Source organism: Abramis brama (assembly GCF_963993115.1).
Source record: "Abramis brama genome assembly, chromosome: 19".
NCBI classification, from domain to species: domain Eukaryota; kingdom Metazoa; phylum Chordata; class Actinopteri; order Cypriniformes; family Leuciscidae; genus Abramis; species Abramis brama.
In genome coordinates, this window is record NC_139981.1 from 10,963,702 (window position 1) to 10,991,314 (window position 27,613).

At 36.4% G+C, this 27,613-nt stretch overlaps 1 protein-coding gene across 3 annotated transcripts in view; it reads left to right on the top strand.

Annotated features, from left to right (window-relative positions):
• Positions 1-27,613, top strand: part of atrnl1a (attractin-like 1a) — a 274,347-nt gene that overhangs the window by 133,277 nt on the left and 113,457 nt on the right. For 2 of the 3 annotated variants that reach the window (XM_084093173.1, XM_084093174.1), the window contains exons 26-27: positions 10,660-10,721; positions 21,034-21,112. In XM_084093173.1, the coding sequence (XP_083949299.1) occupies positions 10,660-10,721; positions 21,034-21,112 (141 nt within the window). Of the gene's footprint in view, positions 1-10,659; positions 10,722-10,829; positions 12,606-21,033; positions 21,113-27,613 lie in introns of those variants that run through there. The other variant, XM_084093175.1, reaches the window with a different exon arrangement.

The window sequence follows — 27,613 nt, forward strand, 5'->3', positions numbered from 1 at the left end:
GACTACAAATCTGTCTTTTATGTGATGTCTTTTATATTTCCACAAACATTTCTATGGAGCCCCTAAAGAGACATTACATTACATTTACTGTAACATTTCAATGCTTTTACATGACATACACACACATTTCCAAAACCAATAGACCTTTAAAAAAACTGAATATGTTATTGTGTTAAGATTAATCACATATTCCCAGCACTGTTTGCACATGTGGTTTGCCTTAATACTTGCCATTATTTATATCTCTTCCTATTAATCATGAATCTGTGCTCATGATGTAAGGTAAACTGGTTATCAGGTTTAATCCAGATCAAATACGCCCGGTCCTTCAGACTCATTAATGAGTAACTGTAGGAGAATCAGGATAGTCATGTGTAATGCTCATCTGCTTGGCTTGGGAAAGGCTACCCTGGTGATGACAGCATTTCCTGCCCTCGCTCTGCACCCCCAGGGTTATCACTCCAGTCTCAGGATGACATCAGCTTAGAGCTGAGGGCTGGTTTGGGGGGCAGAGCTCAAGGGGATTTGCCTATTCTAGTGGAACAGACTTATATTTAGTTTGTCACTGTGGTCCTTTACCTCACCCCTCCAGTATTTTTCAGTCCACATCTACAGAGAGCTGCTCTACTCACCCCTTTATTTAGTGCTTGCAAATGAGCAGAATATTTAGTTTGAAGTTTAATATCTTGTTTTGGGTTGGTTTTAATCACAAATTAATCAAGTTTAATGTCATTCAGAAGAAGACTAGTGACTAATTTATTGTCAATAATTAGATTATGTCAATAGCTGAACATGATACCATATAAAACCATAATGATGACTATTGCTGTTTATAATCATTACATTAGAGTATTTTGCAACATCAGTGTCAATACCATCTTAATTGTCATATCTAACTGCAAAAATCCAGTTTGCAGTTTACTCTGGAAAATAACTGCTCATTTAGACAAGATAAAGACAGTTTGACCAACATGTAAAGTGAACAGCCACACTGGAGAGACTGTAGGTGTTTTCTGTGGGCATCTCTGAGACTAAGACTATTGATGCACCTCTTTTGTATACTCAGTTTTCTTCCTTCATTTCTGTGACAAGGATTATCTCAAAAAGATCAATTAATAGGCTTTATGCTGAACATCACATGAATAAATAGGAAAACAGGTCTCATTGCATGCGCTTGTCGGAGAAAATGTTAACTGCAGTTCGAACTGACGGCAAAAATGACTTTTATGGTAATCAGCTAACCTAGCTAGTTCTTTTTATTGTTGCCATTTTATTCAATTTTAATATCTAAATGTGCGATGGGCATAGGTTTATGCTTGTCTTTGCTTGCTCCTTTGAAGGCATCTTGAGTAAAACATCTCTATATTTAACAAAGCACGTACAAAAGACATGAGCTTGAAGCAATACAACCTGTTTTACACAATACGGAAGTTTGTCGCACATAACCCCCATTAAAGTAAATTAAAAAGTAATTATAATATTCTGCTCTAATAATAGTCTCATTGTGGGCCGAAGCAGAGCTGCTGCATTAGATAGATTTCTGTGTTGAATGGCCATCTTGTCACAGCCATTCTGGACCAAGGAATGGGGAGTGATTTGATTTTCTCCACACACATCTCTTATTTTCCCCAGTCCAGTAGACATCATTAAATATAATGCCTTTAGTAATCTCATTTCTTACAGACAGTTTGTGGTCTAACTCAACCTCTGTCCATCTCTGACATGAGCGAGTCTCTTTGGATAACGGGTAAATTGAAACGGTTTGCCAGAAACACAGTGGTGCCATATCGGTTTATAGCTTTATCACAGCAGATTGGCTTTCATAGCGGTGAAAGAGAATAGGTAAAGCTAAGTGTTCAGTGCTCCACAATACGAGAAGGCCATGAAAGCAGAGGTTACTTAATTTGCTGTGTCTGTTCTCACTTGTTCTCTCCTTTACCATATGGAGAGAGAATGGGGAAAAAAGAGCAAATCTTGTACTGATGTGAATACTGACAGGGCAGAAATAACTGTTACATATTTGCTTTATTTTATCAGTACCTTAGTTTAAATTTTATATATATATATATATACAGTGCAATGCATAAGTGAATACACCCATGCTAAAGTTGACTAAAAAGAGGAATAAAAAATCATATTTTGGAAATTGAACTTAATGCCTTAATTTAAAAAATTAGGAAAAATCCAACCTTTAAGGACACCAATTTTCTTTGTGAATGAATAATGTATCGTAAATAAATAAATGTTCTTCCTTAAAATACATGGTGCATAAGTGAGTACACCCCTATGTTAAATTCCCATAGAGGCAGGCAGATTTTTATTTTTAAGTATTTTTTTTAACATTTTTTTAGGATACTATGCATCCTGATAAAGTTCCCTTGGCCTTTGGAATTAAAATAGCCCCACATCATCACATAGCCTTCACCATACCTAGAGATTGGCATGGGGTACTTTCCATAAGATCATCTCTCAATGCAAATCAAACTAGCTTTTAGGCTAACTGAAATAAAACCAAGTTCAATTTTCAAAATATGATTTTTTGTTCCTCTTTTTAGTCAACTTTAGCATGGGTGTATTCACTTATGCATTGCACTGTATATATATATATATATATATATATATATATATATAATTATTATTATTAAAGTTATTATTATTATTACATGCATTCTTTTTTGTAATTTTAAACCATACCATCCATAATAAAACTGTTACTTTTATAAATTAGTTGTTCAAGGAAAAAAAAAAAATTAAGTTTTATGTTAGAATTTATTAAGTTTTATGTAGCAAGTGTTCAGTCTGTGTAATTTTGGATCACAATATTTTAGTACAGATTTATTAACATTTTTAGGTTTTTGCTTCAGCAGTAGTGTCAATAAAATATAAAAGCAGATGTAAGGCCTTAGATCACCAAAACCTGACATTTTGGGATGATTTGATGCCAGATGTTATTGTGAGTGTGTATGATTTAGCATCATGTCATACAAGCATACGATGATTTAATTCCACCTCAGAAAATATAGGTGAGCTACATCTTTGCATGTGACTGATTATAAATATGATGCTCATTTGAATATTGTAGGTGTGCATAATATTCAACTAATATCTTACTGCAGTCATTAGGTTATGTCATGAATATGTTAATGTACCATCTGCAGAACTGCCGATCTTCATTTTCTCTCTCTCTCTCTCTCTCTCTCTCTGTCTCGCTCTTGCATCCCCACTTTTTTATAACACTTTTAATATTCTTGGGAAAGGTACAGGAACATCTATTTTTATCCTTTCCCTTGCACTCAAACGCAAAAAGCATGTTTGCAACAGCATATTGTTCAGTGACCAGAGCTGAGGTTAGCAGTGTCCTGTCCTCACCTCAGCTCTTGATATTCTTCTCAGAGAAGCGTTGTAGTTGCCTTTAACAGCTCCCTTTGCTTTTACCTTTAGGCCTCACAGACCCTCTGATTCACCCTGACTCTTGTTTTGCCTAACCTCAGGGTTCTTGGTGCTCAAAGGTGGTATTGAACTTTAAAAAGCGCATACACTCAATAATCACTTAGCCTCTGATCTCTGTACAATGATAGTGTTGTGGTGTCCACTTTTAAACTAACATTAAAATGCTAATTCTCCTGTTTTTTTCGTTCTAGATGGTCAATGTGCTTCTGAACTCTGCTTCCCAGTTTCATTTTGCATTAGTAGTTCTAATACATATACAATACATGGTCCCTCAGTTCATAGTGTCAAAAAGTTTGAAAACACACGGCCTCTTGTTTAAATGTTTTGAAAAACCAATAAACTGTTAATCATAAAAAGAAAACACACGGTCTCATCCGTATTTTTGGTTTATTATTATTATTATTATGATTATAATTTTGTAATTATGTCCTTTATAGTTTGCTGACATTTTGTCAAGTATCTGCTCTCATGTACCTATGTGCATGAGTTTAAGTACAATTTGAGATCATAGCTTCTGATTGACGCCCGTAGTCTGCAATTGGTAGTGTAAAGTATTCAGCATTAAGCCAACAACATGACAGAAAACAAGACGCTACATTGTTTAATTTGCTGTTAGCATCAATCTTGTAACATGCACAAGGCCTTTGCAAGCGCAGCTCCATTCTATTACATTAGCAGAAATTAGCATTGAAAGTTTCATAAAAGTGGGTCTGCCTGCATGAAACTTTTTCTATAGTGTTTTTCCTGTCAAACTTTTCTTCCACATTGCATTGGACTGCAGCTAAATGTAAATTAGATGTGCAAGATAGCATTTTTTGGATAATTGGATGCTAATGCAAAATTAAATCAATACATTTAGTACAAGTTGGCCTTGGATATCATCACACTTTTCCCAGTTAAAAGAAAAATTATGATAATGCATCCCTGACAATCTGGCACAGTGTTCCACAAACTTCCTTTATAGTCCAGCACGCTTTTTAGTAGCCTAACACTTCACTAAATTCTTTTGCCGTCATGTCAAGTTAATACTATGCATTCTCTATATGCAACTGGATGATTTGTGGTTCAACTCTGTGTGGTAAATTATAGCTTAATCAGTGTAAATAAAAAAAAAAAAAGACAGTATGATACAGTATGTGCTAAAAAACCTCATCTTCATTAAAATCTGATGCTGTAGCCACTGTGAGGGCAGCTGACACGGTCCTACGAGCCAGAGATCTGCTTTAGTGGACTTTGGGCCTAAACTCCTGAACCTGCCCTGACCATCAATCACAATTTTCAGGTTGTTAAATCTCTTCTGTAGATATCTCAAATTTACAATGTCGGGGAAAATGCAAGAGCTTGGAATCTGCTAGCTAGCATACCCATAATGTTCTTTTATATCCTCAAAGAGCTCTTTAATGGAGGTGGAGAAGTCAGGGTTATTAGCTAGAAGCTGGAGTGAGATGGAGAGAAAAATGCTGACAGTAGATAAAGACATCATGAGAAACTCAGAGCTTGTTAGGGTTTTTATTATTTTAATTGACAAAGCGACAGCAAGTCATCAAAAAGCATATGTCTGCCATGGCTTAGAAACAGCTAGGACTAGATTTTTGAAAGTAGTATCTTATGTTCACCAAGGCTCCATTTATTTGATTAAAAAAAAAAAAACAGTAATATTGTGAAATATTACTGTTTAAAATGACTGTGTTCTATTTTAATAAAATGTCATTTATTCCTGTGATGACAAAGCTGAATTTTTATCAGCCTTTTCTCCAGTCTTCAGTTTCATGATCCTTCATAAATCATTCAGATATGCTGATTTGGTGCTCAATAAACATTCCTTATTATTATCAGTGTTGAAACAGTTGGGCTGCTTAATATTTTTGTGGAAACTGTGATACAATTTTTTTCGAGAATTCTTTGATTAACAGTTCAAAAGTCATGACAACAGTCAGACTGTTTGGCATGGTAATGTATATGACAATGTTAATATATTTGGTCTTGGCGGAATAGATCTGCTACATTGCTGCAGTTGTTTGTTATTACTAGTGGTCGACCGATATCTTAGAGAGCAGGGTGGCCGATATTTTTATATATATTTATTTTAATCAATATTTAATAAATTATAAATAAATTATAAAACAAATTTTTAAAATAAACATGCTTTTATACTTTAGATGGCAATTTCTTAAATTTGCAATCCTATTACAGTATTTTTCACAAAGTAATTGTTTAGAAATATATGAATATGTGAATAAAAATAAGGTAAACACTGTAACAGGGCACTCAGTAATCTGGTCATTTCGTGATGGTAATCATATTTTTTCAAATAAAGACAAGGTAACGGTAATTTTACATACAGCACAGTGAAAACGATATGAATATGACACAGTTGGCAACTGGATATATCACAGATATGAATATGACACAGTTGGCAACTGGATATATATCAGCATATTTTAAAATGAAGGATTTAAAGTTTTTCGATCGCGTCTCCTGTGAAGCTGATCTTCTGTTCACATTCACTTCGCATGGACCGACCGTCACTCGCAGACAGTAATGCACACTTCACAAGATATCACAGCTGGATTAAATTAAATCTGCAAGGTTTGTGAAATTAAATGTTTATTAGATATTCAGAGATTTGTTTAAATGATGTAGATGCGCATTTGCTGAATGTTGACGGCAAATGAGAAAGTATTTTAGCCTGATTTTTTGCCTTTTCTGTTACAAATAATATAAAAGCAAACGCTTTACTTTACTTACTTCGCATAAGTTACCATTTACTTTCTTTGTTTACCAGTTCTGTCTAACAAAGTATTAGATATGACTGACAGAGATCGTAAATTTATGAAGACGGAGAATATGAGTGAGCACTGTTTGATCTGAGGAGCTGCCGTTGCCGTTCTCTTCTGGCGCTGGTGTTCTCAGCGCCGTCCGTCAAAATAAAAGTCCGGAGCGCCGTCAAAATAAAATCCCGCTTCACTCACGTCTCGATTTTCGAAGGGGATTATAAACGTTTCTTCCTAGGTTCGCTTTTAATTAGGCCTATTCATATTCTTTACTGTGGTAAAGTAGAAAAACGTTGTAGGACAGAAAGCCTACATTTTTACTTGCACGTCAGATTCATTTTAACAGTTTGTGCTTGTTATTATTAGACATGTAAGGCGCGTCAAGTTTATTTGTAAAGCGTGTTTCACACGCACGGGTGATTTTTATTTTCGCTTTGTCTGGCAGCGCAATATCAAACATATCTTAAATGTCTTGCCCTTGTGGAAAACATGAAGATATCAGAAAATAGATCGATAGTCTTTTTCCTCCTCGTGTCCCACATCCCTCTCAAAGCGCAGAGCTTCATGTGGAATACGCGTCTTTGTGTGGAATTTATTAAACAAACTTTTTTTTTAAATAGATTTAACTTTATTATATTATTTAAGTTTCCAATATTTACTGATATTTATTTCAATGCTTTACAGGCTTTAGTGTGTTGCTTCTTTGACGGAATTGCTCAAATAAACACTTTTTTGCTCAAATAAACACTACATTTTTATTTCAATTTTCAAAACAACCCCCCAACCACCGCAGGTAGTTGGTCCATTACCACCGCAGTGGTAAAAACTGCCACCATCACAGCCCTATAACCCGAAAGTAAAACAGAAAATTGTATAATTAGCCTAATAGATCCATTGCTGCTGAGTAGCTGACGGATGTATTCCGTCAAAATGGCTGACACGCAGCTAGGAGTCACGTGACTGGGAGATCCCTATAGAGATTGCAGCAGGTTAAGGACCTATTAGCCTGCGCCATCTAGAGTTTCATGACAGAACTTTGTATTTATTTGAAATATATATTTTTCTAATATATATATTTATTTATTACTATAAAAGCTTTACTGTCACTTTTTATCTATTTAATTTATCTTTGTGGAATAAAAGGATTCATTTCTTTAAAATTATAATAATAATAATTGTACTGACCCCAAATTAGAGTATTATAGAACCCTTCTACACCTGGTATTAACATGTATTTCATACCTGAATATTTTTTTAGCCACACTACACTTGCGTATTCAGATCTGATTGCATTTATTGCCACTTTCATTTTACATTAGAAGTTATGTTAACTGTTAACATTTGCCATTTCCTTTCTTTACAAATACCTCAGTAAAGTCAGTAGAGATTAGATGTGAAGAAAAGAGAATGGTTTCAAATCATTCCTTTTGGGGAGAGAAATTAGATAAATTAGATTCCATTAAACATAATTTGATAAATAATCAGATATTGTTGAAACCCTGCAACACAACATTTCAGCAACTCAGTCATGAGAAATGTGGTTATGTGCACCATAATTGAGCCACCCATTGGAGGGCGACTCACTTCTATAATGTACAATAAAACAAATTTTATGAGTCTTCATCTCCTGTGCATATATCATTATTTAACCATATTTCTCAAAAGCGCTACTAATTATTTTTTAATAAAAAAAACCCCATCTGTACCTTTAAGGATTTGCTAATGGTGATTGTCTCAATTTGTGTGTTACCGCTCTCAAAGCCAGCATGATGTTTACAGTAAAAGGCTAAAAATTAGGAGTGGGGAGGAGTCAAGAGCACTTCAGTAAAGGTACCAGCTCCAGCCACTAACTCGTCCCGCTTAATGGCCAGTCCCCCTGGCAAGAGAAATCAGCTTTTCTCAACACTTTCTTTCTTTCAGTTTTTGATTGTCATGCACTTTCACTGCAAAAAGCAAATGCCAGTAAATCACTTAAGGGCTGACCAACCCCCTCACTTCCATCTGCATGCACACACACCTCTCTATCCGCTCTTCTCCATCTAACCTAATGCTTCCTTCTTCCATTCAGAAATAACAGCAGGTTTTTGACGTTTGGAAATATCTCATAGATGTTAGGCATGGTTAATGATCATTGGCTGTGCACCCTGGCACTCATGAACACATGCACAATTTTTGCTTCCTGCATAGTGCGTGACAGAGAGGGTCCATGCGTAATGTCTGTATGTGTGTGCGTAATTGCCACGCTATACCTGGCTCTGTTTTTGCATTCGATAATAGCATGTCCTCTAAGAAAAAGAAAAGTGCGAGTCCAAAACTCATTCAAACTAAGTAAACACATTTTGTCGCCTGAACTTTTGAAGCACGCCACTTCTTGAAAAATAAATCACTCTGATAACATCTGACATTTACAAATTGACATTTTCTTTTATCAGATGGTCGATTTTTAGATGGAGATGGAGTGTGGATAAGATTTAGATAGGTTTAGTTGGGAGAATTATGTATTGGATTCTCATAAGCAATCGATGTGAGTGGCCTCAGATATTGAAAAGGCAAATAATTCGGTCATGTAGCTAAAGTAATCAGCGAATGGACAGGAACCAAGGATCTTATTTGTGGGGCTGACTGCAACAGCTGAGAAATCAAATGCATTTTATATAACAGACTGTGGTTATTGTACAGCTTACGTAAGGGTAGACGGAGAAATGTTAATCTACTGAACCCCAACGATTTCAAACACTATCTACAGTTATGTATTGGTACATGGTCCTTTGTGTATTTTAATGAATTAACCATCACAGACTTTCATTCCCAGTGGCTTTAGGACTCTTTCAATCTAATAAATATAATCAAAACTTATATGTTTGTTATGTACATGTGTATTTAATTGACTATTGCCGCTATTAATTGGCTATTAACAGATTTGAAGCTGCACTGCAACTGTCATGCAATGTGAAAATAAATTTTGATTTGGTTAACTGTGTATGTTTGTTAATCCATGGTCATAATAGTTGCATTGTAGCGGCCTCATCTTGCGCGCTTTCTTTCTCATGTGCAGCCACATAGTAAACACTCCTGATATAAATAGTTAAATACAAAATGACACTGCATCAGCTGCTTCTCAACATTTTTACTTTTCCATAACTATTCATACAATAGAATATGTAAATGTAATATTCATGGCCATAACCATTCTTAAAAACTCTAGTTTGTATAATAACTAAAGCCCCACCTGTTTCGAGGGAGGGAGGGGGTGGGGGGTGTCATGTTTTTGATTAAAGACTACGAGTGCTGGTGAATTAAAAAATAATAATAATAATGATGATGTGTACGGATAAATCATTTATAATAAACATGTAAAAATAAAAAAACTGTTATTTGAATACTCAGTCTTCAAACTATTACTACAGCCACAGCATGTGACCAGTTATTAGAACTTAAATATTAATGATACTTATGATAAAGTAAATCTTTGTTTTGATATTTTAAGCATTATTAAATTGATCTAAGAATATTGTTTTGTTTACAATGCAATCATAGTTATTCAGGACATAAGTAGCCCTTTGAATTTCAGTTATGTTAGTTTTAATATGGAGTAAAATTTAAGTATTATAGCAGCTTCAATATTGTACTAACACTGTTAGTTCTAATTGCCTAGTGTTTTAGAAATTATATAAATACATGTATTACTGCATAATTAGCTTACTTTTAATTGCTTTCCATTATGTGGATTATAATATTCCATAATGTGGACAATAGCTGTTCTTTGTAAAAAAAAGAAAAGAAAAAAAGAAACAACTTGTGTTTCTGAACCATAGAATCTTTTAGAATATTTAAGGTTGGGGAATGAACTTGAGATATTATGTGTGGGGAAAATTCATGCTGCTTGTTTTCTAAGAAAACTTGCCAAGTTGTAGAAATTAATATGCCATGAATATATAATAAAACTGCTTGCATGTCAAGTCAAAATTATTTTGATTAGAAGTATTTATTATTCTACAGAAAGTTTGCAGAGTACGTTGCACAACAAATTCAAGTTAAATTAGATCAACAACATGAACACTTGATTAAATTATATGTCAAGTTTATTATAGGCCATCTGTTTTTTTAGAAAGCTTTTAAACATGATTCAACAGTAGTTTATTTGTTTTGTCACCTAGCCCAGCATGTTTATTTTTCCCCCTTTAAATTTAAAGCCATTTGGTGATTAAAACATTTATTGAATTAAGTTAATTTCCAATGCACCGTAAATCGATGTGTTTTGTTTTTTACACAAACCACATCTTTCCCATTATTTTTAATATGAGTATAAGGCTGTCAAGAGACAATATGTCCCATGTTAAATTTATTTGGGCATCCTTCAGTAATGGTTTAATGTGATATTTTACAGGAGTGATAATAATCTAATATCTCTACCACCTTTCTTCTTTTTTCACAGATATCCTTCTCTCAGCACAGCAGCATCATGGACTTGGTGCAGTTCTTTGTCACATTTTTCAGGTATGAATACTTTATTAATTTAAATGTAATGTTCTGTGAAATTAAACCGAATAATATTTGTGAATAAATTAAACATTTCCTTATTCTGTAAAATGCATTTAATTCTAGGTCTTGGAATTTAGTGAGATAAGCTTGCTGAGAATGCAAGGATGCATTAACCTCACCATCCAGAAGCCATTAATGAAAGCTGGCTGATGAATAAGCACAATAGGTGTAATTGTGTTGGCTGTGATGAAGCCAAATAATGCCACTCTTGCTATCTCCAAAAATAAATGCATTTCATGTTGTTTTAAAGCATGTTTTAAAGGACACATTTTCGCGATCAGAAACAGTAATGTGGTCTGAAGAAATGTTCACTGAAGATATTTTTTCTGGAAATGAGTAACCCTACAACTTATGATATATCATTTTAATATTTTTTAGAACATAATATAGGTGCATATATCCAGTAGAAGCATTACGTCTGTGATATAAAAATTCAAATATATGAATGTACATGACCATACAAAAGTTTGGGGTTAGTATAATTATTTATTTTATTTGGAATTATTGGAGGTGCTGTATGTTTGACTGTACTAAAGCATAAAAGTACCATACTATGTTTGCAGAGATTAAAGAAACATGCTTAGTTCAAATACTTTTCTCTGAAAACCAATGCTACAGCCAGTTATTCTACTTTGAAATGTGCATTCCGTGTTGGAATGTCTGTTTTTGTTTTGATCTGTGCGATCCCACCAATTGCTAATATACCGAATTCGCGTCTGCCGCCCGAGTTGAAAAATCTGAACTTCTGCGTCAATTCGCGCCGCGTTAACCAATCAGGAGCCTACTTGCTGCTGTCACGTGGTGAACTGACAGTTTATAATGTTATTTTATGTTTGGCCTCAATAAATTATTTTGTAATATGACTAAAATGCACAACAAAGCAAATCTTTCACATAAAAACTCGATTTCAATATGTGAGAGATACTCATTTTGTATTGAATGCTATTTATTCCATATTCTAGATTATATGAAACTTTATTAATCTAATGTAAAGACAACAAACACAATTTATTGTATAAAAACTTTTTTTAAAAATCACAGGACAGGTTTCACTTTTGGAGGCTGGCTCCATTTATTATCAAAACAAAAATAAATGACAGATTAGGTGCGGGCGAGGGTGAACCTCGCGCCGGGCTGTACAGCGCGGGCTCGTCATGCAGCGACCACTCGAGGCCGAGGCCTATATGGCCTACGCTGTCCTCGTCAGCGTCCTCGCCGTTAGGTCCACCAAACCTACCTCCTGGAACAAATTGTGAAACTCCTGAAACCCTCCGGAGGGTTTGGTGGACCCGAGTACAGCGACGATGTCCCCTACGCAGCTGTTTCTGCTGTCCAGAGCATGCGAGCGGTGACTCTCTCGATTAATGCTAATGCTAATGCTCGATAAACATCTAAAAAAGATGGCCGCCAACAGGTTTCGAAACTTTCGCCTACGGATTTCGCCTCTGACGCGCGTAAATTTTGCTTCAAACTTTTGATTTTACGTGCGTCAATTTCGCTCTTGACGCGCGAATGCACACAAAGTGGTCACGCGTATAACTAGACGCGGCAGGCGCGAATTTAGACGCATATTCGCGTTTGGTGTGAACGCAGCATAAGGCTCGTCGCTTTCCATATTCAGTGGCGATTTTGTATGTCCTCAATCTGGCAACCTGCATGAGTGTCAAGTCTGAGGTGGAGTTCAACCACTAGCTGTCAATGTTACATACTGCACTTTTAAGCCTTTAAATTGACACATTAAATTGATGACAATTTATTTTTTTAAATTTATGAGAGTAAAAACATTTCTAAAGCTAAAAAAAGATTTCTATTTCAAATAAATGCTGTTCATCAAACATTCAAAAAAAAAAAAAAAAACTAACCCTAACTTCCTACTCTGCACTGCAGCCTGGCTATTTTCAACTAATAATAATAAGAAATGTCAGCTTTATGAATGATTTAAAGGGATAGTTCGCCCTAAAAAAAAAATTCTGTCATTATTTTCTCACCCTCATGTCGTTCCAAACCAGTAAGACTTTTGTTCATCTTCGGAACCCAAATTAAGATCTTTTTTATGAAATCTGAGCGATTTCTGTCCCTCCATAGACAGCTATGCAACTAACACTGGTGCTTCAAAAAGTTCATAAAGAGATAGTAAAACTAATCCATATAAATTTAGCTCTTTAGTCCAAATTTTCTGTAGAGACACGATCGCTTTATATGATGAACAGATTGAATTTAGGCTTTTATTCAAATGTAAACATTCATCAACTCACATAGTTGTGGTAAATGGAAGCTCAAGCATGTTTGCTTGACGTGCGAGAACCAATGATGTTCATTCTCGTGTTATGCTTGCACGTTTGAGCTTCCGCAAGAGCCAATGAGGTTTGTTCTTGCACTTCAAGCAAGTTCGGTTAAGCTTCTGTTTATGTCCGCTGATCAATGTTTATATATTTCTGATCAATATTTTTACAGAATATTTTTACAATAATTTTGTTTTTGATCAAGTAAATGCCTTGGAAAAAACTTTTTTTTTAAAATCTGTCTGACCCCAACATTTTTAATGGTAGTGTATATACAGTATTAAAGGGATATGTCACAAAAAAAAAAGAAAGAAAGAAAGGGAAAAAAATGTATTTACCCTATATATTATACTCTAACTATAATTTAATAGTTTAAAATTTATAAAATATTAATATTGCCTATTGCTATATATATTAAACAATTACTCATTTAAAATGTTTTATTTATGGATGAACCTGCACTACTTTTAATTTGACAGCAGCCTGAACTATATGCACATTTCTGCAGGTGATGGAAATCATCCATTTATGTGAACGCACAAGATGTTTGCAATTGCATGTTTTCATTTTTTGTTTTCAGTAGTCATGTGTTCAGAAATACCATGCTTGTTGTACATCCGGACAGTCAAATTACAGAGCTGAGTGACCACAGTTGTGTTTAAAGTGCCTCAAAGTGCAGCAAAATAATTACATGCCACCTACTCTGTATAAATAATAACATGCCGCCTGCCACAGTATGTATAAATATTGAAGCTCGCGCTTGACTGTCAGCCGCCTCTGTATTGTGTTCTGTGTGATTTTTAACTGTCAGGTCAACACAAATGTCATGTAACGTCATTCCAACCTTTACATATCAATTTGCTTATCACAGAAAAACAGAATGTCGCTATGAATAAACTGACATAAGGGTACACTGCTATGGTTTAGTCATGGTGTTTTTCATTATAATCGTTTTACTTACTTGATACATAGCTTTATTGGTTTTATTAATGGAGTGTGCTGGAAAATGCACCATAACACTGTAACTTTGACACTGGCCATTTATCTTGTATGTATCCATATTTGTAAGGATATTATTGTGTAAGTGCATACTGTATGCCCTGACATTCACAAAGGTTGAGGTCATGGCAACAGGGATGCGATATATGCTATACAGATTCTTGGATATATTATCCAGTATGAATACCGAGAACACTGTTTTTTGTTTTTTTTTGCAATTATGGGCATGGGAGTGTGTTGATAGATATCAAAGTTGAAGCTAGAGGCTGTAGGGCTTTGTTGTTTGGTGTGCATTTAGTCTTCTGCAGGCGAGGGACACGTCTAATGTAATTCATCTTGGCATTTGAGGGAGATTGGTGCTTATACTTTATTTCCCTCCCCTTTTTTCTCTCTTTTTCTCACTCCCTCATATCTTCTGGCTGTGGATTCACAGCTCTGGTTCTCTGTCGAGAGTATACTTGGAGTTCAAGCCAAGCACTTTCAAAGCCGAAGTTCAGTCAAATGACCGACTGTTTTACAATGCCAAAACAGATATCAAGCCCTGTGGAAAATATTATATTGTGGTAAATAAATAGAGTATGCTGCACTGGCACACTTAAGTTATTTTAGTTACACAGATGAATAGTGGTGCATAGTAGCATTGAGTATTGATTTGGAGCTCTGTCACTTAAGCCGTCAGTGTGGTTCCGTGGCTTGGCTGACAGTTTGTTTCTGAATTTGTAGGATTTTTGGGGAAAATAAATGAGATTATATATATAAACATAGAATCACCTAATTCAATTAAACAACACAAAGGAAGTATATTTTAAATAATATTTTAATGACATCTTGTAAACTGTAAACAGACTCTCCTCAGAACCACAGAGTAGTTGTTCTCATCAAATAAAATGCATGCAGCAACATTATAAACAAAGTGTAAGTTGAATATTAAAACCATCAAGGTCATCAAAAAGTCTAGATTAGTTTAGAACTTAAGCCTATTGGCCAAAATCAATAATTTCTATTTATGCACCAACAATGTAAAAAAACAACAAAATGTTAAAGTGCCAGTTGAATTTAAAAAAAGTACAGTCGACATAGGCTAATCGTTCTTCTCGAGGGTACAGTATATTGTTAGACTCGACTCAATTTGAATGATTTCTCTCAGTCCCTCCCTCGTCTTCCACAGTGATTTATTTTATGACTAATTATCAAAATAAAGTATAGTCCTACAAAGCTATTATTATCATCAGTGCATGTGATCAGAGCAGGTCATTTCACCACTGTTGCCCAGCATGGCTATACCAGCTCAGTAGTGCTATTGCAAACAGAAGTCTACAACTGAGAAATTTCACGTTATTTGAGCGAACTTTGCTTTTCCCGTGAGTGATCGGTACATGATTGGAGCGTGAACGACAGAGCAGAACGCACAGCGCAAACACGGAGCGGAATATTGAGCAGAGAGTGCAAAGCACCGACACACACACACACACGAAATTACTAAACAAGCTGCGCGAGAATGAAACATGATCGCCGAACATGGAGGGGCGGGGCGGCATATTTTCGGCCTTTTTTCTCTTTCGGCCAAAATGCCAAAATGAGGCAAAAAAAAAAAGTGCTGTGTCAATTGCGTTATTTATTTTTTTAATGCGTTAAACATCTCAAATTAATCGCAAAGATTAACGCGTTAATTCCCCCAGCCCTAATATATATATTATAATTTTTCAAATAATTTTTCAAATAATTTTTTTACATTTCAGGATTCAAAGTTATCTCAACAGGAAGATCACTTATGTACAGTCTATTGTCGAGAGCAAAACTGTGTAACATCTGAATATAAGTGAAATTACCCTGCCTTGATTTAACTGAATATTTATATGACAATATTTAAACACTGGCCTGCCTCTAGTACTGCTTCAAAAGTAAGTGCACATTCCCTTCAGTTTTTGTTTTTGGCCTTTGAAGCATTTTCTATGTCTGGATGTCACAGTAACCGTGTAACTCTGACTCCCTAACCTGATTGGCTGTCAGGATGATGGATATACCACAGTGCACCAGACACGCTAAAGAGGTAAACAAACACTTCTCTAGCGGAACACAAGTGGGCCTGGTAAACTACTTACTTCAGAGATTAAAGCCAATTATATTTCATATCAACTTCATTCTGCATTCACAATTTGTTCCATTCAAAGTCGGATGTGAGATATTCCTACTTGATGTCTATGCTCTTTATCTATTAAGGCATTTCATTGCTCACTGAGCAGTTGTTTGTTTGTCAACAGAGGGGGGTGTCCCATTAAGCACATTTTAGAGGATTAACAAGGATGTTCTGCAAGGTAATAGAGGATCATTTACTGTGTTTTACACATCTGTAGTTTCAAACATTTGCCTAAACATGACTGATTATCATTCGATGTAGCATCAATAATGCAAATTTGACTGATTGATGCATTTTGTTTGCTTAAAACTTAATGTTTATCATAAACTTTGTATATCTCACTTGTATATCTTACTTTTTGAAGTTGGAAGTCAGATTTAAGTGATGTTTCATAGAGTGCTAGAGTCCTAAAATCATCAGTGAGTTAGCATTATTGAACTTCTGGTGTCAATTGGTTTTATGACTGCGTTTTTGGTTAAATGCTTGAAATAAGGTTTGTGGGTAACACAGGCTCAATATATTTTCACATAGATCAACAAAGCTCCCCTTGTGTTTATTTATTTATTTATTTGATTTTGGCTTCGAAATTCATAATTTTAATTGAAGTTGTTGATTTGTGAAGATTATTTTGATGGATAAAACGTGTTAATTTCTTAATTTCTGCAAAACTCCAAAAGCCAATGTAATAAGTTGAGGGATCCATGGTGATGCTAGCTTTCGTGTTGGCTTAAAAAATTACGTCATCCCAGCAACTCTTTAATGGAAAGCAGCATTATAGTATATTGTCAAAAAACTTGGTGGAAGAATACAATTATTATATTAAAGTTAGCCAGTAAAAGATTCTTTTTTTTTTCATCATCTTATTCATTTGATTAGCATATTACCCCCAGCTCATTACATAAACTTAATTAGAACTGTATTTCTCAAAATCTTCCTAAAATTTGAGAACACCCTCCTGAGAGACTGTAGGCTGCAAGCCTCAAGCAAAAAGATGGATATTTGTCTCTTTATGTTTCATCTAGTTTTGATAAATTTGATGAGCTTTTTAATCAGTCTGTAAACTCTGCTGTCTGTCATTCTCATCCTCTCAGTTTTTTTTTTTTTTCTCAATCCATTCAAATATTTGTCTTCCTAAACAAAGAGACCGCTACACAGACTAGGTAGAAAAAGTATTCATGAAAATAAAGACAATTAAAATAATAAATGGTACAATGAGAATAAAAGAACAATACATAGTGTATGTACGTTTAGAAGAACCCCTTTTAGACATACAGTAACTGGTGTGTACTTTGAGCAAAGTCTGTACTTTTGAACATATTTGTGTTTCGCTGTAGTCCCTCATTAGCTTCGAAAATGCCTTTTGAATATGGTTTCTTTGAAGAGTTTCTTTTTTGCCGTCTCTGCTCTCTTAGAGATCCAATAAATGAGCAAGAAAAACAGTAACAATTAAAGACTGCTTAAGCCTTTCACCCACTCCTCCAGCTAATTGGTGACACCGCAATTCGGTTTAGCCCAATTACACGCACTCTTTTTCTCTTTATGTTGATTAACGTTCATCCACCTCTCTTTTTTTCCTCCTGGCTTCCGTCAGGACAGAAGTTATCTACGGGCTGAAGCGCGTACTCATATTGCCGTTGATGTTATTTACGTCCTGAATGCCTGTGCTTCACTGGCTGGCGACTGGAGGCAATTCATTTGACTTGTGTAACTGACTAAAGCTCGTTCTCTCCCACTCCTTATTTGGGTGTAATGGGGCTTTTGTCCTCTGTACCTATTAGAGCGAGTGAATACAAGATTATGCATTATTGTGACTCATAAACATAAGCATGACCGGGGTGGGATGACAGGTAGATGCAGGAAGTGACTGTGATGGTGTGCATGTTTATATCCTCAGCTCAGGTTGTCTATATTGATTGTGTAATCCTTGTAGGCTGTTTGCTCTCTTGGGCAGCTTTGGTAGATTGCCTCACCTCTTTCATGCTTCACACTCTTGTTGCTACCTGCAAAGATCAATACTACAAGCTGATCGGACTCTTTATTAGATACACCTGTTTAAATGCCCGTTAATGCAAATATCTAATCAGCCATTCGCATGGCAGTGTATTTTTAGGCGTGTAGTCAAGATGTAGTCATGGTCAAGATGAACTGCTGAAGTTCAAACTCAGCATCAGAATGGGGGAGAAAGGTGATTTAAGTGACTTTGAACGTGGCATGGTTGTTAGTGCAAGACGGGCTTGTCTGAGTACTTCAGAAACTGCTGATACTGGGATTTTTGCGCACAACCATTGTTGACATTATAGGAGAATGGCTAGACTGGTACGAGCTGATCGAAAGGCAACAGTAACTCAAATAACCAGGTCTGCAGAAGATCATCTCTGAATGCTCAACACATTGAACCTTGAAGCAGATGAGTTGCAGCAGCCAAAGACCACACCGGGTGCTACTCCTATCAGCTAAGAACAGGAAACTGAGGCTACAATTCACATGGGATCATGTGATACAATAGAAGATTGGAAAAAAGTTGCCTGGTGTCTTGGTTTCTGCTGTGACATTTAGATGGGTCAGAATTTGTCACAAAGCTCATACTGGTTTCTTGCATGACAATGTGTGTGTGTGTGTGTGTGTGTGTGTGTGTGTGTGTGTGTGTGTGTGTGTGTGTGTGTGTGTGTGTTAAAGCATTTTTTTCATTTATTTTTAACATAAATACTAATATTGTAGGATTCTTTTTTTCTTCGTTTTTCTATTTTGAAAACTGGTTCTATTTCTCTCTCTCTCACACACTTACACAAAACACTACACTACACCTGAATATGTACAGCAATTGTAACTCAATACTGAGTTAATAACAAAGGAAAAAAACAACCGTTTTTTAGTTGGCCACTTATACTTTATAAACCTAAAAGGTTCATAATAGTAGGCCTACCTTAAGGGTATATATTACTCTAAGGTAGTAATATGTACATTTTAGGAGTAGATAAGTTGCTAAGTTGTCATTGATATGCTGGCATGCTTTAAAGGTACAACAGCACATTTTGCAAATTTTTTTTCTGACAAGGTACAAATCACTTTCATTTCCAGATGAAATGTCCACTTGAATGGCCAGCCTGTTTTTTATTTAATATGGTGTCTACCTTCAATCAGGACATTCGTCATACCACTTAAAAGAATGTGCTTTTATAACTTTCTCAGTGAAAGTGCTCTGGCAGAATTGGGCCTCATTCTCCATCCATTAGAACTATTATCCAGCTCGTTAGGAATTAATTGCCCTCATCATTAATAGATTTAATAAGGGACCTCTGACTTGTGCTGATTGGGTTTTGAAATATGGTAGATGAAATGGTTGAAAAGGCAGTTTCAGGCTCTTGTATTACCTCAACTACACTATGATTAGTCCAGAGCTAATTTTAGCGTTTGAACAGCTTCAGATGTAATGAGCTAGTCCCCTTAATATATGGTGCTCAAGCAAAGAGACTAGGATAACAATATTAGAGCCCAAGACATCCCCAAGATGTGCACTTGCAGTAGGGTTTAAACCCTTCCCATGGTGCAGATTTAAATTCATCATTGTATAATACCCCATATACTTATATTATGCATTCCATATTTTTGCGGAGCCTCACAAAGCCTCAGATTGTATAATTTGAGAACATTCTTCCTCTAGGCATTGTCTCTGTGGAGTTGATGGTATGTATTTGTAATAATGCTGGCTGAATGGAGGCTCTGTTTGAATGTGAATGATGGGTAGATGACATTGTCCCCAGTTGCCCCCTGTTCCTCTGATGTTCATGTCAGTATTTTGACCCTTTAAGCCCCCCCCCCCCCCCCCCCCCCCCCCCCGAATACCATATGTATACCATTAGTTTAAGTGAACAGAATTTTTCATAGAATTTCTACAATGCACTGTAATACTAGTACTGAATTTGCTAGTGCTTTTGAAGTTGTTAACATTTAAAGGGGTCATGACATGAGAAATCTAATTTACCTTGAAAAAAATTAGAATATACACCAATAGTGATATTTTATTGACATGCTTTTGCAGTTGATTTTTTAGCGTTATGGATAATTACAAATAATTACAACTATGCAACAAATTAGGGTTGCTCACAGTTCCAAAGAAACATTACAGGACATAAAAACAATTTTGTTACAAAGTCAAGCACTTGTAGGTCTTAGAGGAGGTGATTGTCTTAATTTTTTATAAATATATATAGTATGACTCAATCCTCCCACATTGCAGGCACACATTCTGACATTTGTTCACCGGTGCTTTATCATACTTCAGCAGCAGGTGCTGGCCGTGAACCGAGGATAAAAACAACAACAACCAAATAGATTGTGTACTGAATGACCACCAATTTTTTTTTACTTTAGTTCCATGCATTTGTCCCCTTCTGCCAATTGTACGTACTGTAAAACACAAAGAGGGATTTCTGCTTTTAGATGTCCTTTCACAACAACCAGATCTACTCAAGGTCGACTTTCTATAACATCACACATCATCTAAATTGCTGAAAATAGCCATTGAGCAGTCAGCGAGAGGAAATCAGACCTGTTGTAGTGCAGATGTGCTTGTTTTTCACTGCACAGGACGGTATTGCGTAAATGATTGACGTAACGGTCTGTTCCATACGGCATTGATTCTTTCATGCTGGATGAACTTGTTTATCATTGATTGTGTGATTGAAATACAAATATGTAACAGCTGTCCCCAGTCCAGCCTAGAAGGTTAGTGGAATGTTATCCACAATTGCAAATACAAACTCCATCCATCCATCCATCCATCCATCCATTTGATTCTTATCTTATTTGATTGGCTGATCTATTGATTTTCCATGTGTCTTGTCTCCAGCTGTTTCCTGTCCCTGCTGCTGGTTGCTGCTGTGGTTTGGAAAGTCAAACAGACGTGCTGGGCATCACGCAGGAGAGAGGTAACATCTGTACATTAGCACTTCCTGTGCTCATTAACATGTCCATACTTGTATTGGCTATTGCCTGGGGTTTCTTTATATGTTGCCCATGATTTCAGGTTTAGAGCTGAAGTGTTTAATACTATGGCTCAACCAATAGCAGGAGTTTGGGTCGGGTCTTTCAGTTTGCATGAAAGGCAATTTAGCTTCAATGTGTTTGATTGGCCGTATGTATTTGCATTTACAGGTTTGTACTAGCTAGGATGTTATTGCTTTTACCATCTGTGACCTCCCATGTTGCTCCTGGGTATGGTTGATCTTTGTAAACCGTCTTATGACTTTAACCTCATTATAGGTTATGAAACTCACTGTCATGTGGCGTTACTGTGCCCAGATGGGAGGACACTGGGTAAAGTTGCTCATTTTATAACGCATTCCTCGCAGTGTCTGATGGGTGTGTAAATGTCACCTGCATGCCAGCCAAACTGCCTTCTTTTAATGAGAGAGAGACAACAATAAACGCCATAATTTTCCTTCATTACCTGTCTGCACAAACCAATTAACCCTCACGGGGCTCATGTAAAAGGGATGGATTAATGTGATTTAGCTGTCTAAAAGCCACAACAGATGCCACCTTCACTCGCTTTCTCTCTTTTTATTTCTTCGTTTGTGTGTCATTTTAGAGGCTACGTAAATGCAAATAGGAATTTGTAAACGAGTCATCGAGCGTTTCATAATCAATACAGTAATCGAGGCCACTGTAATTGAAAGCATATCGAGAGCCGTAAGTGTGGGTTTATCAGAGTTAAATGCATGCTGTTTTCTGCAATGGCTGTCACAGTTGCGGTTTTTCTTTTCAGCAAATATCTTCTTGTAGAACGAGCATTTATATAATGGAATAGCTTAAACCAAATAAAAAAAACAAGCTTCACACTTCATTCAGTGCCCGAAAAGCCATTTTGATCAGAGAAATAGAATCAGAGTGTGATTTGATAAGAAAGCTACATTAAATAATGAATCAATTTAGAGTGTTGTGTACTTCATTGTAGGGTTTGGCATGAGAACCCGAGTGATAGTCCTGATCATCAAAACAATCTTCATTTTCAAAACGCTTCACACCAGTTGAAATTCAATAACTGCTATACAGTACATGTCAAAAAGACCTCATTTTCATTTTTCCTTGGTGGCTACCTTGCAAGTCGATTCTTCAGACAGCAATTTGTGTCAACACTGTTCATGGTGGTTTCAGTTCAGGTCAGCACAAAATGGTCTGAGCTGTATACAGTGAGGAAAATAAGTATTTGAACACCCTGCTATTTTGCAAGTTCTCCCACTTGGAAATCATGGATGGGTCTGAAATTGTCATCGTAGGTGCATGTCCACTGTGAGAGACATAATCTAAAAAAAAAATCCAGAAATCACAATATATGATTTTTTAACTATTTATTTGTATGATACAGCTGCAAATAAGTATTTGAACACCTGTCTATCAGCTAGAATTCTGACCCTCAAAGACCTGTTAGTCTGCCTTTAAAATGTCCACCTCCACTCCATTTATTATCCTAAATTAGATGCACCTGTTTGAGGATGCACCGTTAGCTGCATAAAGACACCTGTCCACCCCATACAATCAGTAAGAATCCAACTACTAACATGGCCAAGACCAAAGAGCTGTCCAAAGACACTAGAGACAAAATTGTACACCTCCACAAGGCTGGAAAGGGCTACGGGGAAATTGCCAAGCAGCTTGGTGAAAAAAAGGTCCACTGTTGGAGCAATCATTAGAAAATGGAAGAAGCTAAACATGACTGTCAATCTCCCTCGGACTGGGGCTCCATGCAAGATCTCACCTTGTGGGGTCTCAATGATCCTAAGAAAGGTGAGAAATCAGCCCAGAACTACACGGGAGGAGCTGGTCAATGACCTGAAAAGAGCTGGGACCACCGTTTCCAAGGTTACTATTGGTAATACACTAAGACGTCATGGTTTGAAATCATGCATGGCACGGAAGGTTCCCCTGCTTAAACCAGCACATGTCAAGGCCCGTCTTAAGTTTGCCAATGACCATTTGGATGATCCAGAGGAGTCATGGGAGAAAGTCATGTGGTCAGATGAGACCAAAATAAAACTTTTTGGTCATAATTCCACTAAACGTCCCAATCCCAAGAACACCATCCCTACTGTGAAGCATGGGGGTGGTAGCATCATGCTTTGGGGGTGTTTTTCTGCACATGGGACAGGGCGACTGCACTGTATTAAGGAGAGGATGACCGGGGCCATGTATTGCGAGATTTTGGGGAACAACTTCCTTCCCTCAGTTAGAGCATTGAAGATGGGTCGAGGCTGGGTCTTCCAACATGACAATGACCCGAAGCACACAGCCAGGATAACCAAGGAGTGGCTCTGTAAGAAGCATATCAAGGTTCTGGCGTGGCCTAGCCAGTCTCCAGACCTAAACCCAATAAAGAATCTTTGGAGGGAGCTCAAACTCCGTGTTTCTCAGCGACAGCCCAGAAACCTGACTGATCTAGAGAAGATCTGTGTGGAGGAGTGGGCCAAAATCCCTCCGGCAGTGTGTGCAAACCTGGTGAAAAACTACAGGAAACGTTTGACCTCTGTAATTGCAAACAAAGGCTACTGTACCAAATATTAACATTGATTTTCTCAGGTGTTCAAATACTTATTTGCAGCTGTATCATACAAATAAATAGTTAAAAAATCATACATTGTGATTTCTGGATTTTTTTAGCACAATTTTCCAACGGACAAAATTGCGATTGTTAACTCATGATTTCTGTTCTGTCTGTGCGCACCAATCTTGCACTTCTATCTCCTCCTCAACCAGACCACCTAGAGACTTCGGGTTTTCGGCATTATGTTAAGGAAGGTCTAATCTCGGGAACGCACACAAAAAAAAAAAAAAAAAAAAAAAAAAAAAATTTACTATCTCTTAGTGTTGTGATCCCATGACGTCAGAAAATTGCGCTAAAACACTCACTGAGTTTTTATTACTTGTTTTTTTAGATTATGTCTCTCACAGTGGACATGCACCTACGATGACAATTTCAGACCCCTCCATGATTTCTAAGTGGGAGAACTTGCAAAATAGCAGGGTGTTCAAATACTTATTTTCCTCACTGTAACAGGACGTTCACACAGGGCACATTCTTCCTTTCAGAGAGCTAGATGGAGTGCAAATGAATGGAACAGAATTTATGGGTTTTGAGACTTTTTTTTTTTTTTTTGAGAATCACTTTTTAAAAGTGCTCCTTTCAACTTGACAGCAATTTAAAATTGCAGCATTTGTGGTGCAAGGCACTGAATAAAAACTGTAAGATTCAATGCAATGGCCAAAATGTGACCACCTGACACTGATTTATCTGTAGCTGTGTTTTGCACCATTCACAACTCAGTTAGCTCTTTTCCCTCCATTGACGAGTTTTTCTGGCAATATATGTTTTCGCTGTTATACAGTGGAAAATATTATACAGTTATACAGTTGTTACGCATCTTCTGAAATAGTACCAAATCTCCAGATCCAAAAAAAGCTATGAAACAAACAAGCGATAGAAGCATTGCTTACACACATGTAATCTAACACGATCATCAAACATTTAATGGCATATGAATCAAAACTGCCTAATGTTACTGAATGAAATGTCAAACCCACAAAGAGGTATAAGACTGTGCAAGCTTAATTTATTCCATCTATGTTTTGGTCATCGTTCTGAATCCGATATGGACAAAGTCTTTGTCAAAAAATCTTTTTGGAAAAAAAAGTCATTGCTTTTTTATGAAACTTCCCCACATTCAAGTGTTGATAAAAAATGTATAAAGCTAGAATAAAACATTACTGTACAGTAAAACATTACAAATGAAAGGTAGGTTTGTCAAGACAAAATTTGAATGTTGAGTAAATTTTAAGGTTTTATAGGCTTTACAGACAGACAGAAAAGTATATCTGTTTGAAACATCACCTATAGAAGTTTGTAGTTTATTTTTATATGTTTGACAAAATGATGAACTAGGGTGGAAGAACACATTGTTTCTCACAATGCCTGTTGAAATACTTTAAATTGTAATTCAGTAAATTCCACTTCACGTAATTCAAATTCCTGTGGGTGTGGCCAGTTAAAGAAAATGTAATAAATCTTAAGAGAACCAGTCTTCAATTCTGAATGTTGCTAAAGTAGGAATGGGCATTTGGCCTACTCCACTGATATTAAAGCAACTGCAGTCTTAAGTATTCTTACAATGGAAGCTGTACGTATTTATTTGTTTGTTTGTTTGTTTGTTTGTGTGTGCATTGTGTATTTCGCTGTGTCCGGATCTTAGTTAGCTGATATGTCTACATTATTTATGAAGTCTGTTACATATCGGCCGAGCTCTGCTGTTGCCGCTGTAGTTCCACCGAACCTCTTTCTGCTGCACACATCCACAGTCATTTTTCACATTACACCCAACACAACAGAGCTCAGGTGTCAGGCAGTGATGATGTCAGATCCAGCTGTATCTGTCCCACACTGCTCCAGTCATATCATAAACAGCCAAGTCGCTTTTGGCCGGCTGTAGCATCTGATAAAGATCTTGTAGCGCAGACTTTATCTCTGCTGTGCTTTTATGTTTATGTGGAGGCTGATAAGTTGTGATCTCACAAGTTTTATGGAGAGCTGCATCACTCCATTCCTACTGCTGCTTAATTGTGCTGCCTCATTTGTGATGCCTCATTGTCAAGCCTCATTGCTGACAGCGGCTATCTTGTGATTTGCCGCGTTGGATACTTCAAGCCCGCCATTGCTTGCCCCTTCATCACTCCCTCTCTCTGAAGCCATCAAGTGGGAAATTAACAATGCAAATCAATGGAGCTGAATGGTGTTTTTTTTATGATCCTCTCTCTCTGATGTATTTAGAGCATGAATGATTATTTCGGAGATAGATTACGGACGGACGGCGCCGTGAGCACTCAGGGAATCAGTCAATATCCTCAAATGGGCTTAATTCATTATTTCGTTCCTCCTCCTTTCTAAAGTGCAAAACATTGAGGGGGGAGGGTGGGATTTTCATTTCATTCCACCAAATGTAATATAATTTCTTTGCAGCTGCGATCAAGGGGATATCGGTCTCAGTCTGTCGGCACACGGATGGAAGTAATATATAGAGTAGCTGTGCTATTTTTTTGGGTTGGCACTTAAAATCCATAAAATTCCCAAAGGGAGAAATTCCATGCTGATTCCTCATCCGAAAAAGGAAGAAATAATGTAATCTCTCCAGTATAGTTAATTATGGATCATAACCGAGAGTGTGGAAAACAAATTTAGAACTGGATTTATGATAATTACTCTCCCAACAATAATTTCTGGATATGAGATCAAACAATCAAAACCACTTTGAAATTCTAATGATGATGCACAAGACGTCTTGTACAGATGTCTATGAATCTCCTAATAGGGTCTCCCCCCAGCAGACAGGGATTTAGCACTATTTTGACAACTAACCTCATTAAGTTTTGCTGTTGTCTTGCCATAAATGTATAAATAAACCTATTTTTCTGGCTTTTTTGCTCTATAATTCATGCATTGGTTAATACAAGCTTTCAATGGCCCAGACAAACATGGTGAAACTGAACACCAAGTGACGTAATTGTTAAATATACTTAGCCTGGTCATATTAAACATGCACTGTATTTTCTAGATAAATATAGAGCGCTACAGCACCACCACCAAATGAGGATTATTCCCAACTGCCTTCTTGTCGCCTGTTCAGTTGTAAACACACTGCTTCTCCTGTCAGCCAGATGTTGGGTAATTTTATCATTCAACAGTGGCTCAATCCACGCCGATCGGCCAAACCCCTGTACGCCTGCACAGAGTACAATGAATTGATGCTAATTTATGAAATATCAGGTTGTTTTGAGGCTTGAAGTGGGTGTGTTTATTTGACCTTTCTGCCACAGTATGGTAATTAGTATAATTTCCTGTTACAGGAATTAATTATTTTGAACAAGATAGTCCCATTTTCTTCAGACATGGATTAGCATATGTTTAGGGGGTTTATTTATTTAAATTATTTTTATTGTAAAATATTTAGAAGTTGTGATAAAATTTTGATGCTTCAGATTTTGTTTAATAAATTATTTTTATTTTTTTCGGTCAGAATAGCAAACAGTGAGGTGATCTTTGACACTGTTTATCTTTGAAGCCAGGGTTTATCTGGCCTTTTACACAGTGTAAATATCATCTCATATCGCACAAATTTCCTTAAAGCATAACATCATGACATTGGATTTCATTATTATTCAGTTATAGTTCAGTTTTGTGATGAATTTCTCGTAAAATGCTAATTTCTCCACAATGTTTTTATCCTGAAAAGGCATGAGCCATCTCAAATATTAACCTTGTAATATCTCTATCAAACATCCTTAGGGAAGCACCGATTGAGTGCCAATGTACACATTTGCAAAAACTTTGACTCAAGGTTATATAAGGTCTTAAAAGATGGTCATCTCTGGCAGCTGAAATGAGG